Source organism: Odocoileus virginianus, chromosome 33 (assembly GCF_023699985.2).
Source record: "Odocoileus virginianus isolate 20LAN1187 ecotype Illinois chromosome 33, Ovbor_1.2, whole genome shotgun sequence".
NCBI classification, from domain to species: domain Eukaryota; kingdom Metazoa; phylum Chordata; class Mammalia; order Artiodactyla; family Cervidae; genus Odocoileus; species Odocoileus virginianus.
This window is the reverse complement of record NC_069706.1, coordinates 29,234,449-29,253,521: the sequence shown is the minus strand read 5'-3', so window position 1 is coordinate 29,253,521 and position 19,073 is coordinate 29,234,449. Positions and strand designations below refer to the sequence as shown.

Genomic DNA, 19,073 nt, shown 5'->3' with positions numbered 1-19,073 from the left:
ATGTGCACAGAATTGCTCCACCTTCCCTCAGTCTGGGACAGTGGGACTCTCTTACATGTTCATTAGCCATAACGAAACCATGTATCATTATTTTCCCAATTAGTCATTAATAATAGTTAACTCTGTAATGACAGCACAGTTTCAGAGCATGGTAAATATACTGCTGACTACGAAATCTGATGAAAATACACTGGCTTCTTGTATTTTACACAAGATGATAATCCTACTTGATAGTATTACAGCCACTCATGCTAGATGCTAGCTTCCTTTCACTTTTTTTTTCTCTTTTCTACTTCTGATTCTTAAACAATATTATACCTAATGGGAAGAAACTTCTAAAACTAGAGTGAATTGTAGTAATTTTTAAGTAAGTGAGGTTCTTAGATATCTAAAGACTGATAATAAAAAATTTCATTCCATCATTTATAGCAGAAACTTTCTTATAACAGAGCTGCTGTGAATGCTAGGAGAAATCAATGCATGCAGATTGATTTTTCTTAGGTCTTTAAATGTTTAAGCCAGCACCTGGCTTTTGAAATGTCTCTTGGTTGTAGGTAATAGCTGGGAATTTCAGGTGAAGGATTACAACTTCTGAGTTAGTTATGCTACCCCGAATGATCCATTGGATGTGGTTGAAAATGCCAGTCTTAAATGTATTCATGGGATTAGGAAGGAATACTTCTTTGCCTGAAATCTTGTGGTTTAGCTTTAGTACTTACTGTAGTCAGTCTGTATCTTTGAAATATTGAGCTGTCTGACAGCTTAAAATCCTAAGTTTCCTTTAAACTTGAGCCTGGCTTTGGAGGTGAAAGGGGTACTATGGGGGTGGATTTTATGTAAGGCTCTCTGAAGAAAATTCACTGAAGTGCTTTTGCTGGCAGGACATAAGGAAGGCTAGTGAGCTGCTTCCTCTGAGTTTTTCTTGGGTTTTGCTCTTAGCCTAGATCAACATTTAGTCAGAAAATTTACATCAGGGCCACTGGGGTCTCTTGTTGGACCTTGTTGAAGTCATCCTTTTCCTTCCATGAAGAAACATGGAAGAGACCCAAATGGAAAGTCTAGATTTTGTTAAGCCATTTGAGCATTAGGAAAAGTCTTGATTTTCTTATTCTCTGAATTCCCAGTTTGATGTTTATTTCTCCTCTAAGTTGGAGGTGTTGGTTTTTATAAACATTATTTGATCAAATGTTACCTAATAAGATTTCTTTGTGAATACAGTTAGTTACCACAGATGTATCGAAAATAAATTCTATGAGAGAATACTGGTCTACCACAGAATCATTATTTCCAGGTTAAATGTAAACATTTAAGCAAGCACTGTGAATTACAATGAAGATAGCAGTAGGCAGTAGAGACACGGGGTTAGTCCTCAATCTGTTCCCTAATTCTGAGCAGATTTCCTTTATTAGTTTTTGGGTTTTTTTTTTTTCCATTCCACCCATTGGAGTTAGTTTTACCTGCCTCTACTTAACTCAGAGATCCAATGAGATAAGAGTTCCGACATTGTTTATGAATTACATTCCACACACAGATTTTATCATCAGTATAAATATATTTAATGCAGGCCTTTTAAAACTTGATAAAATATATCACAATTATAAAAGGCATTCAATGAAAAATGAGATGCTTGCTAGACTTTGAAGGCATATGTCAGAAAATAAATATATAGAGAAAGAACGCTTTAAAGACCATGGTGGAAGAGATAATATCTGATCTTCAGAAAAAATTTTGACCTGAAAAGTGCAGAGAGAATGAGAGTGAGCATTCCCGACTGAGAAAATCTAGTGTGAAAAAGTACAGGCCAGGAATGGACATGACATGTTCAGAAAATTGAAAGGAAGTGATGTTCATTTTAGGTTCAATTCCCCTTTATTACAAGTATAAAAATGAAAACTTGAAGAGAATGACAGTATTCTGAACTTTTATTCCATAGTAATAAGAAAAGGCTCATATAGCTTGCATCTGAATTAACTTAGAATTAGCAGGTTTAACAGTAACTTAGGAGGAAACTAAGTACTTAAGGGCTCAGGAGGATACAGAATAAAATTAGGATCATTTTTCTTGGTTCCATTAGAGAAGACTTCCTGGAGAAAGGGATTTTAGAAGGAAGTGATAAAAGTGGATTTGTAGAAATGTTGAAATAAAAAAAAAAAAAATGCCTTTTACATAGTGAGGATTTGGGAATAGCTGATTAGATGGTATGGCCAAAAGTCAGGTCTGAACTGTAGTCTTTAAAGAGGCACATTAAAGCTTCAGGGAATGCTGATTTGATTTCATTCTCCAGTCATCTTGGTTCACCTTCCCCCATGGTCCCAGAGCCACATGAAAGGCTGCAGCCAAGGTGTTTGGTACCTGTTACCTGTTCTGCTCTCTGAAGTTCCCTGCTACCCAGAAGTAAGGGGCTCATGTTCTGTTTGACATTTCCCTTTTTCGGACCCATGCCCCCCTCTACTGTTTCTTCCTGTTTCCTCACAAAAGAAGTTTTTTTTTTTTTTTTTAATTTCCGATAAGACTGCTGATCATTTCCTAGCATGTTGGTTTCCCTGCCTTTTCTTTTTGACTTTCTCTCATAAAGAGTATTTTTCTCTCTCCTTTCAGCCATAGGAACTTAATCTTCTTTTACAATCCAAGACTTCAGAAATTGCCTTTCCTCCTAACATCACTGGCTCGTTTCTGGTTTTCATTTAGCGTGTATGTATTTCCTTGTGTTGCTGTCTCTGTTTATCCTGCTCTGTCTTTCTCTCGCTAGAGTGAGCACATTGTAAAGGGTCTGTGTGTTGTAACTTGCATCACATTGCTTGCGTTCTCTGCAAACGTGGTTGATGATAACATCATAGACTAATGGTCCATGTGAATTTGACTCAGTCTTATATAGACTCTTGGTTTGTTGTTCTGTGTGTTTGTTAATTTTGAGTGGAAAATCAGATCTGGGTAAGTGTGTCCAACATCCTGAACATGAAAATCAGAGCCAGTAAATGTGTAGAAACTGGTAACATAGCTTTGTAAAGCTATTAAACAGCAAAGACTGTTTAAGTTGATCAATAAGCACCATATCTCTAGTTTTACTTTCAGGCTCAGATGTTATATATAATACATAGTTGTTGAATGGGTGCTGGCTTAATTTACTTAAGCTGTAGGTCTTAATTTGGTATTTTAAAATATCTTTAGAGTTTTATCTTGAAAAACAGGGTCTCCCTAGTGGTTAAAGGATAATATAAAGAATCTCATCATTTTCTCTTAGGAAAAGAAAAACTTGTTTTTTGTTCTGTTTGTTGATTCTTTTTTTCTTCTCCAGAAGAGGACAGAGAGAATAAGATAGAAATCATAGTTGGTAAAACCTGGATTGGAAAAATCTCAGGGAAGATTACCCTCCAAGATTCATGTTAGACTTTTCAAGTGTTTATTTAAGGCTTGCTCAGGTCTTTTATCTACATTGACATTTTATGCTAAATGTTTTACTTATCTTATCCTCCACATTTCTTTCTACAGCAGCTTGCCTGGCCCTATTCAGAAGCTGAGAAAAATGCTAAAGATCAAGACCTTAAATTGTTCATTTTTGACAAGGCTTAAAGAATAAGGGTGAAGGAGCAGTTGTGTGAGGAGACCACTGACACTTTCTTTTTTCTCTTTTCTTCTTCCTTCAGCTCAAGCCAGGGCAGAACAGCTGCAGGGACAGTGACAGTGAAAGCGCCAGTGGAGAATCCAAAGGCTTCCACAGGAGCAGCTCCCGGGAAAGGCTCAGCGACGTAAGTTAAAAAAAAAAACAAACTAAAACCACCAGACCACACATCCCTTGAGTCCAGTTTCAGTTCACCAGCACATCCCTTCTCTTCATTTTGTAAATATCCAAGCATTTATCTTCTCTTGGCAGACACATATTTGAGCCTTGCTTTATAGTGTCCTTCTGTTTTCTAGTTTGACTTAAAATGTGTTTTAAAGAATTACAATGTTGGTTGAGTGTATCTGTCAGCTTAGAAACAATAGATTACAAAAGGAAGTGATAATACTTTTTGGTATCAGTGTTAGAAATGAAAAAACTAGTCTGGCAGTGCTGTAACCGGGAGATGACGTACTTAAATGTGTGCCTTTCGTCATTTCTTCATCTGTGAGATCAGTAACAGCCCCTTTCTTTCATTTGATTCCTGTTGGAAGGGATGACTAACCCCCCACTTACTTGGCAAGTGAAGGAATTAAAATTTCCTTCTGATTTCTGGAGGAAACCCCCCTGTGAGCACACACCACATGCCTCTTGCAGGGGTCTGTCAGCCTTCTAGACCTGTTCTGACCACTCTGCCCCCTGCGCACCAGCAAGGCACCGAACCACTTCTGCCCTCTCGGGGTCGTCTCACCCCCCTCCCTAATCTGTCCTAGAACAGGGTCCTTGGCCCATCTTTGCACCTGAGAGCAACATTTTAAAACTTCCCTTTAAAATAGATCGGGTAGTATTTTTATTCTTGATAGAAAGAAAGGAACATTAACAGAGTGAGACAGTATTCTTTTTTTCTTCCCAATCTGTTTGATTTATTTGCAAAAAACTTTTACTCGAGGAAGAAAATAATTCTACTGTCACTAAAAAAGTAATTTGGGTAGCCAAAGAAGAGCATTCCCATAAATAGCACCATTTCACCTTTTGTGATTAGTGTACTCAATTTGGGGAATTTCCTTTTCTTTTCTGTTTTCTCTTCCTGTCTCTTCTCATCACTTCTTTCCCTCTCCCTCTCTCCACCTTCCCTCATCTTTCTTTCTTTCCTTTCTTCCTTTTTCCCCCTCCCAGAAGCTACAGATTACATTTTAGTCACCACAGGTGGTGAGTTTAGAATTCTAACCATCTTTCTTTTTCTTTTTAAATTGAGTTATAATTAATATGGGCATCCCTGGTAGCTTCACTGGTACAGAATCTGCCTGCAGTACAGGAAACCCCAGTTTGATTCCTGGGTCAGGAAGATCCCCTGGAGAAGGGATCGGCTCCTCACTCCAGTATTCTTCAGGTTACTTGGTGGCTCAGACAGTAAAGAATCCACTGGCAATGCAGGAGACCTAGGTTCAACCCCTGGGTAGGGAAGATCCCCTGGAGGAGGGCATGGCAACCCACTCCAGTATTCTTGCTTGGAAAATCCCCATGGACAGAGGGACCTGGCAGGCTACAGTCCATGTGGTCACAAAAAGTTGGACACAACTCAGCGACTAAGCACAGCTCAGCAGCGTATAATTAGTATACAGTACTACATTTGTTTCAGGTGTACAACATAGTGACTTGACATTTTTTATACATTATGAAATGATCCCCACAATAATCCAGCTTTCATCTATCACAATACAGATTTGTTATGGTATCATTGACTGTATTCTCTATGGGTTCACTTACATCCCTGTGATATATTCATTTTGTAACTGGAAGTTTATCCTTCTTCATTCCGTTTACTGATTTTGTCTGTCCATCCTCCCACAATCACCTCTCTGCTCTTTGACCACCACTTGTTTGTTCTCCATGTCTACGAGTCTGTTTCTGTTTTGTTTGTTCGTTTGCTTTGTTTTGTAGAGTCTATGTATAAGTGAAATCATATGGTACTCATTTTTCTCTGTCTGACTTATTTCACCTAGCATAGTATCCTTCAGTTTATCTATGTTGCTGCCACTGAGAGGAGCTCATTCTTTTTTATGGCTGAGTTGTCTTCCTTCGTATGTGTGCGTCAGCGTCTAGTATTTGTTTTATTCATTTATCTGATGATGAGCATTTAGGTTGCTTTCGTATCTTGGCTGTTATAAATAGTGGTGCAATGACTAGAGGGGTACATATATATATATATATATATATATATTTTAATTTACTGTTTCTGTTGAAGTAGAAGTAGAATTACTGGATCATATGGTAGTTCTGTCTTTAGTTTTTTGAGTAATCTTCATACTATTTTCCATAGTGGCTGCACAGATTTACATTCTCAACAGCCACGCACAGTGATTCCCTTTTTGTCCACCTTCTCACCAGCACTTGTTGTTTCTTGTCTTTTTGATACCAGCCATTCTGACCGATCTGAGGTGATAATCTCATTGTGGTTTTGATTTGCATTTCCCTGCTGATTAATGTTGTTAACAGTTTTCATGTGCCTATTGGCCATCTGTATGTCTTCTTTGAAAAATGCCTATTTAGGTTCCCTATATATTTTTTAATCAGATTGTTTATTTTTTTTTTTTGACATTGAGTTCTGTGAGTTCTTTTTACATTTAGGGTACCAACCCCTTATCAGAAATATCATTTGCAAGTATCTTCTCCAAATCAGTGTTACTTTTTTGTTTTGTTGGTAGTTTCCTTTGCAGATCAAAAAGCTTTTTAGTTTTATATAGTTCTATTTGTTTATTTTTGCTTTTGTTGCCCTTTCCTGTGGAGGTATATCCAAAAAAAAATTGGTAAGACTAATGTCAAAGAGATTACTGCCTGTGATTTTTTTTGTCCCAGGAGTACTGTGCTTTTAGGTTTTATATTTAAGTTTTTAATTCATTTTGAGCTTATTTTTCTATAAAATGTGAGAAGGTACACTTTCATTCATTTGCATGTAGCTGTCCAATTTTCTGAACACTATATATTAAAGATACTCTCTTTTCCCTATCATTTATTATTGCATCCTCTGTCATAGAGCAATAGACCATGTGAGCATTGGTTTATTTCTGTGATGTCTATTCTGTTTCATTGACCCATGTGTCTGTTTTTGTGCCAATACCGTAGTGTTTTGATTACTCTAGCTTTGTAGTATAGTGTCAAATCTGGGAGCCTGACACCTTCAACTTTGTTGTACTTTCTCAAGATTGACTTGGCTTAAAAATGAGACAGCATTCAGAGTCTCTGAGTTTCAAGAAGCAGTAGAGTTAGGATATATCATAAAGAGCAAAAACCTTCCCCTTTTGTTTTCCTCTTTTTTAATTCTCTAAAGTAGTTTTCTTGACTATGCTGTACAAGATGATCCAGTGTATTATAGGAAAAAAATATTATGGCTTATTTTTTCTTTAAAAAATAGAAATTAAGCTTTACTAATATTCAATTTAATAAGTAGGGACTAGTTCTTATATATAGTTCATAAACAGGTATCTTAGGGGTGTGTACTCAAAACTTTTTACTGTCCATTTCTCAGCCAAGGTGGGCAACCCTAAGACACAGAGATCTGGCTGTACCTCTCAGGAAAGGTTGTTAGATTTAGGGTGACATTTGAAATTGTGGACTATTAAATTCTTGGGCTTCTTGGGTGGCTCAGTGATAAAGAATCCACCTGCCAGTGAAGGAGCCGTGGGTTCGATCTTTGGGTTGGGAAGGTACCCTGGAGAGTAAATAGCAACCCACTCTGGTATTCTTGCCTGAGAAATCCCATGGACAGAAGAGCCTGAATCGGACATGCCCTAGTGACTGAGCATACAAGCAAATTTGTACAAGAATTAAGTGGGATAAACAAAACATATAGCATTTTTGCAGAACTCTTAATATCTTAGTTATGATTACCTTTTCTTTTAATGTGGTGTAGTATCAAATAAATAAATAATGAATACTGTCTTTCACTGTGAGTATGAATATATATACAAGAATATTTCATTGTGTTTATATGTTTCGTTAAGTTTGTGGTGGAACTGTAAATTTAAAGGTATAACTATTTCTTATCTAATTTGTTAACAATACTTAATTCTTAAATAAGTGTTCTGAGATTCTGTTGTGCTTTTAATACAAGATCATGTTGACCCTGGAAATTATTCCAGGATGAGTTAATCATGATTTCATCACAGTAGAGAAATGAAAGTACAGTAGGTTAGGGGGCAGGAGCTCAGGGTTGTCTGGTTACTGAGATCTTTTTCACTAGTTTCCCTGAACTTGTTTTCTTTTTGATCAAAAAAAATTGACATAAGATATTCTGTGATCATGGATAGAAATACTGAGTATTGTTAAGATATCAATACCCTTCAAAGCAATCTACAGGTTCAATGCAATGTCTGTAAAAATTCCAACATCCTTTGTTGGAAAAATGGAAAATCAGACACTCATAGTTATATGAAATGGCATGAAGCCCCTAAAAGTCAACACAGTATTGAAATAAAACAAGTTTGGGAGAGTCATACTTCCCAATTTCAAAACTTAACTACAAAGCTACAATGATCAAAGCTGTGTGGTACTTGAGTTAGTGTAAGCATATGAACCAGTGGAATAGAATTGAAAGTTCAGAAATAAACTCATACATCTATAGCAAAGTAATTTTTAGCATGAGTTTTATATCTATTTATTTGGGAAAGAATTTTCTCTTCAACAGATGGTGCTGGGACCACTGGATTTTCCCATGCAAAAGAATGAATTTGGACTCCTGCATCACACCATGAACAAAAATTAACTCAAAATGAATAAGTGACCTAAATGTTAAGGGCTGGAACCATAAAATTCTTACAGGAAAATGTTGTAAATCTTCATGACCTTGAATTTGCAGTGGATTTTTAGATACGACATCAAAAGCACAACTAGGTAGATAGAAAATGCATAAGTTGAAAAAAAAAAAAAGAAAATGCATAAGTTGGACTTCATCAAAACTAAAAACTTCTGTGTATCAATGGGTATTGTCAAGAAAAATAAAAGAAAACCTAAAGAATGGGAGGAAAATATTTGCAAATCATATAATTGATAAATGTTTACTATCCAGAATATGTAAAGACTACAACAAAAAGACAAACAACTGAATTCAATAATGGGCAAAGGACTTAAGCAGATATTTTTGCAAAGAAGATACACAAATAACCAGTAAGCCCATGAAAGATGCTCATCATTATAGTGATCAGGGAAATGCAAATAAAAACCAGAATGAGGTATTACTTTACAGCTACTAGGATAGTTATACTTTTGAAGAAAGGAAAATAGCAAGTGTTGGCAAGAATTTAGAGAAGTTGAAACCCTCATACATGCTGATGGAAATTTAAAATGATGAATCCACTGTGGAAAACAGCTTGACATACCTCAAAAAGCTAAACAGAATTACCATACATGACACCAATTCTCCTTTTAGGTATATACCCATACACCAAGTCCTCAAAGAGATACCTACATGCTAGTTTTCACTGCATCATCATTTATAGTAACCAAAAGATGTAAGCATCCCAAGAGTCATCAGCCGGTACATGGATGAACAAAATGTGGCGTATATGGACATGGCAGTATTAGCCATAAAAAAGAATGAAGTTCAAGTCTTAAAAACATTATGCTCAGTGGAAGAATCTAGACATAAAAAGACAAATATTTTCTGATGCCTCTTACGTGAAGTATCTAGAATTTGCCAGTTCCTAGAGGCAGAAGGGAGAATGGGAATTTCCAGCAACCCATGACAGGGGTAGGGAAGTGTGAAAGATGAGAGTTATGGTTTAACTGTAACAAAGTTTCTGTTTGTGGTGAAGAAATGGTTTTGGAAATTGATAGTTTTCATGGTTGCATAGCATTATGATGTAACTAATGCCACTGAATTGTACACTTAAAATTAGTTGAAATATTGCATTTTATTTTACATATATATATATATATATATAACCATAGTAAAAAATTTTTTAAAAATACTAGAGCTGTAACAATCCTGTGAATCTTGTGTCAGGTCAGTCTGTGATATACTTTGGGTTTGTATTGCTTATTATTAAAATTCATACTTCTTGCAGCACTATTAAAAGATGAAAGAAGTAGAAATGACACACATGAAAAAAGAAAAGGGAAGAAAAAGAAGTAGCTGGCTTTTAGTGAAATGTCTCAAAACCTGCAGTCACTTATTTCCTTCACAGGAATAGCCTTGAGGTTGCAGAGCCTTACTCAGGGCCATTGCAATCTAAAGTCTTTGAGATGAATGCATTTGACAAGTCAGGTCACAAAGTAACTCTTTTGGGTATGAGGGCAATGTCTACCCCCATGATATTTTAAAGAATAAAGATACTTCAAGTTTTTTTTCTTAAAGGAGAACTAGTAATTAATTACTTTAATGTCTGTCAGAAAATGAAGAGATAGAGTCAGAGACCACTACTAGTTTTTGTTTGCTGAAATATCTCCTTGTTGCTCCTCACCTTGATTATGCTTTCATTACTTTCTTGAACACGTGGAAAATAGTTAGTGCTGTTTCAGCGTTCATATTCTGCTAACTCTGTCATCTGTGTCATTTTTGAGTCTGTTTCTACTGATCAATTTTTATCCTCATTATGGATTGTATTACCTGGCTTTTGTTTGTGGCTGACTTTTTTTTTAAGATGCCAAATATTGGGAATTTTTTTGTTTTTGATGAGTGCTGGATATTTTTGGTTTTCATAAATATTCTTGAGCTTTTCTCTGGGATACAATTATGCCACTTGGAAATAATATTTTTATTTCTTCTGAGGTTTGCTTTTATGCTTTTCTCGGTGGAACATCCTTAACAACCTTTAGGACAAAGTTTGCTTTTCCCCAGTGCTGAAGACTCTGCCTAATTCCCGATGTGGACAAGGTTTTTTCACTCTGGCTGGTGGGAGTGCCACTTATCGCCCGCCCTCTGTGACTCCGCAGTCATTCTACCTGCTCCTTCCCGGTGGTCATTCCCCTTCCCTTGGGTACTTTTGTCGCATGGATGTGCTGATACAGACTCTGGTGATGACGAGAGGGATGATGTCTCCAGGTTTCCTGCTTCTCTCACCGTGAACCTGCCTTTTTTCCAACTTCTGCTTTACAAATTTCAGCTGACTTGGCTTCTTCTGACTGTCAACTCTACCTTCTCAACTCAGGGGTTCTTCTGGGCTCCACCTGGGTTACCCCCAGCCACCCTGCTATGGCATGAAAACTCTCTCCAGGGACTATGCTGTGGCAGTTGTAAGAATTATTTTATTTTCTTTCTGTCTCTCTAAGATCACTACACTCCTATTGCCCAGTTTCTTAAAATGTTTTTTTTTTTCCCCACACATTTTGTCTAGTTGTTTGAGTTACTTAAGGTGGGAGAGTGAATTTAATCCCTGTTAGTTTACAATGCCCACTCTAGATTTTAAGCTGAGATGAAATTCTCTTTCAGTCTTTCACTCACTTGAAAGATATTTTTAGAAGCTTTGGAAGTTGAGACTTACCTCAAGTGCCTCTAATCAAGATAACTATGTTATTCCAGCTTTGCTTCTTTCTTTTTTTTTTTTTTCAATTGGACAGGCAAAAAAATTAAGAGAAAAGAATTCCAGTGTGGCTGGAGAATTTGACTCATGGGCAAAGCTCAAAAACCAAATGTGCTTGGCTTTTCCAAAGTATGTGTCCCCGCAGCACGTTGCCAGGAGGGAATAACAGCCTCCAGGGACTCCCACATTGTCCACATCAAGGAGAAACAGTAACTTGTTTAGATTCGTCACTAAGGAAAAAGTTAAGGGGAATAATTGACTGCATATTCATGATGAGTTCTTCAGAGGGAAAAGTATTGCTTCTAAACTTCAACAGAATTTTGTGACTGAGGAAGTTGTCAAAAGTCTTGAGATAAACTTACTTAAAGACTTAATACATAGAACAAAACCTCAAATTTTGAAGTGATCATGGGCATTTGTTACAAACAGACCGAGTTTTAATAGCTAGCTTGCTATTTATTATCCATGTGACCTTGAGCAAAAAACTTGATCTTTCAAGCCTTGGTTTCTTATTCTGCGAAATGGGGGTCATTACATTTCCCTTGTAAGGTTTCTTTTAAAACTTACCTGGTACCATGTGTTTGAATTACTTTAACAGTTCTTGGCACATTCACTGTGCTCAAAAATATTTATTTCCTTCTTTTACATCAGATTTATACTTATCGTAGAAGCCTTTTCTAAACTTTCTGATTTGAATTCCCTTGTAGCTGTCAGTTCCACAACACCTGCTTGTCTCAGTCATTACAAACACCATTTTCCTCTCAAATAAAATCTTCATTATATTCTGTTTTCTCAAACCTGAACTCTTTTATTTCCCTATCCCCATACTGGATCTCAGAGCTATTACCTTCAAATTTGAACTCTTTTCCTTCCTCTTAGTTAACCTGTTTACCTAGTCACTCTCCTATTTCTGAGGAAGCATTTGACTATGATTATCCTTACCTTTACATGACTGATGCTCAAATGCCCTTATCATTTCTTACTTGGATGATTCATGTGGCCTCCCAATGATAGAATCTGATCCACCTCTGTTTCCTTTGCCTGTTACTCTACAAAGTTTCCACAGTTGTTGTTTTTTTAAAGTATTTATTTACTTATTTTCTTTATTTGGCTGCACCAGGTCTTGGTTTTGGCAAGCAAAGTCTTAGTCATTCATGTGGGATCTAGTTCCCTAATCAGGGATTGAACCTGAGCCCCCTGCATTGAGAGCATGGAGTCCCAGCCACTGGACTGGGAAGGTCCCAACAGTTGTTTTTCTGATAATCAGAACTCACTATTGAACTGTCTTGTTTAAGATCCTGTGGACAAAGTCCCACACTCCTGAGGCTATTAGCAGAATCTTCCCCTGGGATGCATGAAGCTACCTCTTCATTCCCCTTCTTCCTCTACTTGCCTGTGGTTTGTACCTTCTCCTTCTTTCTTCTGGAGTACTCTTTTTTTTCTCTTCTGTAGCCCAGTGTCACTTCTAGCAAACTCTTCCTGCCACCACCCTGTGGGAATAAACCCCCTTAATGCCTTATTCAAATAACTGCATGGATGTGGCTTCTCTCTGAAAGAATTTGGGCTCAGGATTTTAATTGTGAAAAGGCAGACAAATATTTCATACAAATATTTCGTACTTTTAAAATGTTCAAGATGTTGAAAGAATTGAAATATTTCAAGTTAGGTGAAAGGGGAATTCTCGTAACTATTATGCAACACAATTCTCTAATCTTATTGTTCTGTAGCTCTTTAGTCCATTTAATACCACAGTTGATGCATTTTTTTCTGCTGCTTTTTGAAGTGTCCCTTCTCCTATCTCGAATCTCCCAGGTTTCGGGGTTTTTATTGGTTTGTCTATCCCACCGTGCCTACACTCATCCATCTATGCAAGCTTCTGTCCTAGCTTCCTTTCTTCCCACCCAGCACCCAAACCTTTATTGCCAGGTTTGCTAGTTACTATTAAGGAAGAAACAATCACAGTCCATAGCATCAGTGAACTTTCCTGTATTTAAGTAGAAAATCTAATCCAGACCTGTTACAGATTCTTGGTATTCTGTTTCTCCTTTCTTTTCTTTTTCCATTTTTGCCATGTTTTCATTTTCCCTACCATTTTGTTTATGTCTTTTGTATTTCCTATATAATATTTTTGTGTGTTTTTTTTGGATACGCCAGTGTTTTGATTGTCCAGGAATATTTATCTAATACCTTCTAAGTGTCAGGTGTAGTTCTGGACACTTGAGGTTGAATGGGGAACAAGATGAAACCTTTCACCTCATGAAGCTTCTACTCTATTGAGGGAGGCAAACAGCAAACCTGAGAGCAAACGATAACATTATTTTTGATGTAATACATTTTATGAAGTAAACAAAGCAGTAGTGGGAGTGGCAAGGTGTTGCCACTTTAGCTGGAGTAACTGAATTAGTCCTTTTTGTTCTGGTGATGTTTAAACTGCAGCCTGAATGATGAAAGGAGGGAAGAACATTTAGGCAAGTTAAGTGATAAGATCATGGCCTTGACTCAGGAGTAAGCCTGACATGTTTTAAGTGTGAGGGGTGGGGGAGGCCTTTGTGGTTAGAGCAGAGGGAATGTATACAGGAGCTGATCACATGATATTTTCTAGTTCATAGTAAGGAGGTCATAGACTCTCTTAGTTTCCTGGGCAACTGTAATGCATGATCACAAACCAGGAAACTTAAAACAATACATTTATTATTATCTAGTAGTTTTTAAGACTGGAGGTCCAGCATTAAGTGTTGGCAGGGCCATGATTTCTCTGAAGTCTCAGAAAGGAGTCCTTCCTTTGCTCTGCTGGCTTCTGATTGCTTCTTATAATCCTCGGTGATACTTGGCTTATAACCACATCACTTCAATGTGTGCCTCTATTCACCTGGGCTTTTACTCTATTTGTGGCTCTGTACGTCTAATTTCCTTTAAAGGAGAACAGTCATTGGATTTAGGTTCCACCTAAATAGTCTTAAACAGTTATGGAGGTTCTCAAGTCTCAAAATGTGCAGTCAGCAAGCTGGAGACCCAGGAGAGCTGATGGTTAGTTCCAGTCTGATCCCCAAAGTCTGAGAACCAGAAAGACTGGAAGGCTTGACACCCTGGAAAAGTCTGTGTGTCAGCTTGAGTCTGAAAGTGGGGGAAAAAACTGTTTCATTTTGAAGGCTGTGTCAAGGGAATTCCCTCTTAATTTGAGTACAGCCATCCCTTTTGTTCTATTAAACTGATTGGATGAGGCCCACTTAATTATGCTTTACTTACAGTATGCTTTACTCATCCTGTTGGTTTAAATGTTAAACTCATCCAAAAACACCCTCAGGGTAACACCCAGACTAACATTTGAGCAGGTATCTGGTTTCCCAGTGGCACAATTAAGTCAATGCATAAAATTAACCCTCACAATCACATTCTTAGGTTCCAGGAAGGCCCTATAATTTTAGTGAGACACTATTTAACCTACCATATAAGTTAGTATTTAAAAAGCCTCTCAAAGGTGTTAGAAGCAATGTTGTAATTTTTACTTTAAAATGTTTACTTTTCCTTTTATGTGAATAGCTGCAGATAAAATTGAGAGCAAGAATGAAATTAGGGGGAAAAGCCAGAAGGCTGCTGAATAGAGATGAGAGCTGGTAACAATTTCAAATGGATTGTAACAGGTTGAAAATTGAATTTGGAAGTGACCGTTTCTACCCCTGATGTTTTTTCAAGTTGTGCCCACATTTTTACTTCCACTAGTGGCTCATTTCTCTATTTAAATATATTTTGCATCTTTGTAAGTTATCAGTAATCTTATCTTCAAAGCACATTTCTTAGGATTAAAATTTTAGGTTCTTTTAATTGTCATTGTTTTCTAAAACACTGTAGAAAATAAATGAACTCGTCTTGTGACCTTTGTAAGAAATATACTTGGCCAGGTGATTCTTAGCATGATCCTTCTACTTTTTACTCCCAAGAAGAAAAAGTATAACATGAGGGTGGATAGGCAGGGATGTCAGACACAAATGATAATTTGGAAGAATTTTAAAATACTGTATTTAAATTAGCCCTAGGGTCAGAGCTTACATTTTCCTCTGGGGTGAAGCACACATCCATCACATGCTTAGGGAGCCGTAATAGTAGCCATGGCCTCTCTGTGTAGATCTCTAATGAAAGGAGTACATCTATTTTGGATGGATAACCAATTTTTGAAATCCCTTGTTCTCGGTAAGATGTTAAAACAGAAATGTTAACTTCATGAGTTTAATGAGTAGCTTCAATGATAGCTTAGTGACAGATATGGAAAGAAAGTCAGGTGGGGGGCAATGAGAGGAGTAGAATGAGCATGCAGTTAATGAATATCCACTGGCAGACTTGAATGTCAGCAGCAACATTCTCCTTCCTGGAAAATGTCTTTCAACTATGCATCCCATTACTATTCCTGCAGCCCATGTAGCTTGGAGATTGAGGCAGAGTGTGTTTGTAAGAAAGCTCTTCTTTACAACGTAATGAGTTCGAGGTAGGTAATTTGCAGAGATTGCTGGAGCAGTGGTCAAATCTAGGAAAAAACAATAAAACAAATGAAAAGACCATGTTAAACAGGAGATAGCTTATAATGAGCCTGGAAATCACATATACGATAGCCAGCTGTCTGGAATTTCTTCGTATTCTTGTTTTCTCATGGAAACCACTAAATACTTTATCTTACTCTGTTTTCTGAGTCTCTCTATCCCTCTCATTTCTACCTAATACATTGAAAATATGAATGAGTTGGCAACTTTATCACTTAAAGAAATAAGAATTTCTTAAAGAAATAAAAGCAAAGCCTTTTTCATCATTCAACAAACATATTTGCCTAAACGTGTGTATATGATGTGACTTCAAATGCTACTAAATTCAAGGATGCTTTTATTTATTGCATTAGAAAAAACTTAGTTTTTCAAGCCTCATTTTGACTTATATCCTTTTTTAGATTTTATGGCCACTTTTGCCGTATAGTTTGGACAATGTATGCAGTTTCTGTCCAAGCAACAAAAATGGAAGCCCCTTGCTCTCATTATAAATTGGGGAAGCACAGAAAGTTAAAATTCAACTTGATTTCATCAAATGGTTCAGTGGTCAGGGCATCACCACCTATCTGCTTTCCTGAGCCCTTCCTTTGTGGTGTCTGTCTCTTTTCTGTAACATGAGAAAACAATAATAATTCCTAGATGCACATCTGTAAACAAATAGCTATAGAAACATAAAACATTTCTAACAGTAAAAAAAGCTATTTTTAAATATTTATTTCGTTCTTATAGCATAACCTGGGGCTTTTCTGGTGGCTCAGGTGGTAAAGAATCTGCCAGCAATCCCTGGGTCGGGAGGATCCCCTGGAGAAAAGGGAATGGCAACCCACTCTTGCCTGGGAGATCCCATGGACAGAGGAGTCTGGTGGGGCCACATTCCTTGGGGTCACAAGGAGTTGGACATGGCTGAGCTGCTAACACAACAATGTAGCATAATCTATTGTTGCCAATGGTTTAAGTTGTTCGTGGAATTTGTGACTTGGAAAAATGTTAAAACTATCAAATATTTTCAGCTTTTAAATATATTCTTAGATTAAGTATAAGTGACAGAGACTTTTCTGGACCTTTGGATGGCAAGGCCTGAGGCATGTGGTATGTGACCTGAACTGTCAAGTGAAGCCCTGACTCTGCCCTGTTGCTGGTCTCAGAACCTCTCTTATGTCTCTGTCTGATGGTGAAGGACCAGGGGTAGCATCCTACTGAACACAGGGCCTTAGCAGATTCTTGGGCTCATATAACTAGACCAAGGAGAAATCACTTTATTTCAGAAACGTTTCTGTTCAAGTTTTCCAGCAGTGATTGAAGGGAGCTGGCAATCGCCCAAGAAAAATATAGTGGAGAAAGGAGTTAGAGGGGAGGAAATGTCAACGCCATGGACATTTGGCAAAGTAGATTAGAAGGGTTTTTCTATGAACTTTTCTGCTAGGTCCAGAAATTATAGCTGAATGCCACAAATCTTTTTATTGAAAAAAAAATGATGAGTCCAAATGTGGGTAGCCTCTGACTCTTTGGTTCTATATGCTTTCTAGCAAAAGTTGAAACTCCATTAGACCTTTAATGTACGTGAGGATCTTGTGTCTATTCCTTCATGTGTCTGTCTGTGCTTGTGTGTGCGTGCATGCGTGTGTCTGTGAGGGGGGTGTTGTAAGGCAGGGTTCTTAAATGCTTTGTTGCATTATGTTAATTCCTCGGCAGTGCAATCAAATTCATGTCGTAATTAAAGCTGTCAGTTGGAAGGCAAGCCAATCGCCACGAAAACACAGCATAACAAATGAAGTGAAATGATTCTGCGTGTAGCTATACAATGCTTCGCCAGGCATGAAATTAAATAAGTAATTTGATGTTGACATCAGAAATTGAAATGATACCCACTGTTCCCTCATTCAGTCAGACCTGCATAAACAATAGCCAGAACAAATATGCACAACAAAGCTCTCTTCTCCACCCAGCTCCCTGAGTAATGTACAATATATATGCAAAATGAGTATAACAGAGCTTCCCGGGACCTGAAGGATGTCATTTTCTTGGTATACAATAAGATGATATGTATATGGGGGTGGGGAGATGGGCTTGAAGGGGTCCTTCTGCTTCTGGGATAAAATACATTTGCAGAAAGGGGGAAAAAACACTGAAATAAACAAATCCCATGCTCTCTCTGAGTAATTCATCCTAAAATGAGTTTGTCTCCCAGGGGCACGACTCCAGGCTGGTGGAGATTTAACTTTGCCTTTGCCTTCCTGTGTTCCGTGGTGCGGGTGGGTGGGTGCTGAAAACAGGTGATGCCATCACATGGCTAATCATTGCTCTGAGGAGCCGTCTCCATGACTACTGTTGCTCTCCCTACGTACCGTTTATAGGATCACAAATGCAGCAAGATTTTTGAAAATCCAGTCCAGTGTCCAGGATCACATACCTAGGTTCTTTCTTCCCCCAAGCCTGTCTGGAACACTGAGGGAAAGAAAGTTTTGCTCCAGAAGCTGCATTTAGGAATGCCCTGGAGCATCATGTCCTTGTTTGATGCAGATGGTCTTTGTACTTATAGCACCGTTATTTCTTTTTCAAAACTGGTGTAAAATCAAGAATCATATCTATATTTGGAGATATGATTTTTGGAGATGTTCAGTTCACCTGAGTCCCATCCACTTACAGTCCGTGCATTCATCGATTTATTTATACATTAATTCAACTAATACTTACTAAATGCCTCCTATGTGCAAGGGATTGAGCTAAGTGCTAGGAAAACCAGGATGAGTCAAGCAGATGGTACCTGCTACCTGTGGTTTGCAGAGCAGGGACAAGGCATTTAGATGGAACAGTTAGAGGTTACCCAAGTAGCTGTTGCATCACTGTGGAAGTCCGTTCTCTGTAGGTGGAAGGTGTAACAACCAGCCCAAGCCCGGCAGGGAGAGGCCTCGCTGGTACAAGGATTCCTTGCTGAGACCTGAGGACTGTCTCAGTGTTAGCGTTCTTTTTGTTTCCAGCTTATCTGGGGCCTCTCTCGTTCATAAAGAGGACACCGCAAATTAAAGAATTTGTAATGAGAGGTTTTGGGGGAAAAAAACAATACAAACAGATAAGTTTAAAATTCAAACCAAGTTCTTTTCTTGGGTCTCTTTCCCCTATGAAGTGATGCCTCAGGTACCTTTCAGCATCACTGTTTTTTGTTCCCCATGTGTGAGAACTATGGAAACCTAAACTGATAACTTTCGTGACTAAAACCTTTGGAAGAATGGTGCTTTTCACTACTTCCCTTTACCCACACATTCTTTGCATTTTAGTCTACTAATTATGTTTACAAAATGTCTCAGTTTTGAAAAGCGCTCTGTGTGTACTAACTGGTGCCTTGAGGGAATAAGCTGGCAAGTAGGTCACACACTGGAAAAGTCATCCAAACCCACTGGGCTTTTTATTTTCAAGTCAGTCTGGGCG

At 37.8% G+C, this 19,073-nt stretch overlaps 1 protein-coding gene across 6 annotated transcripts in view; it reads left to right on the top strand.

Annotated features, from left to right (window-relative positions):
- The window catches only part of AUTS2 (activator of transcription and developmental regulator AUTS2), a 1,185,004-nt gene that overhangs the window by 497,979 nt on the left and 667,952 nt on the right, over window positions 1–19,073 (top strand). For all 6 annotated transcript variants that reach the window (XM_070461290.1, XM_070461291.1, XM_020869794.2 and 3 more), the window contains one exon: window positions 3,645–3,746. In XM_070461290.1, coding sequence (XP_070317391.1) covers window positions 3,645–3,746 — 102 coding nt within the window. The remainder of the gene's footprint in view (window positions 1–3,644; window positions 3,747–19,073) is intronic.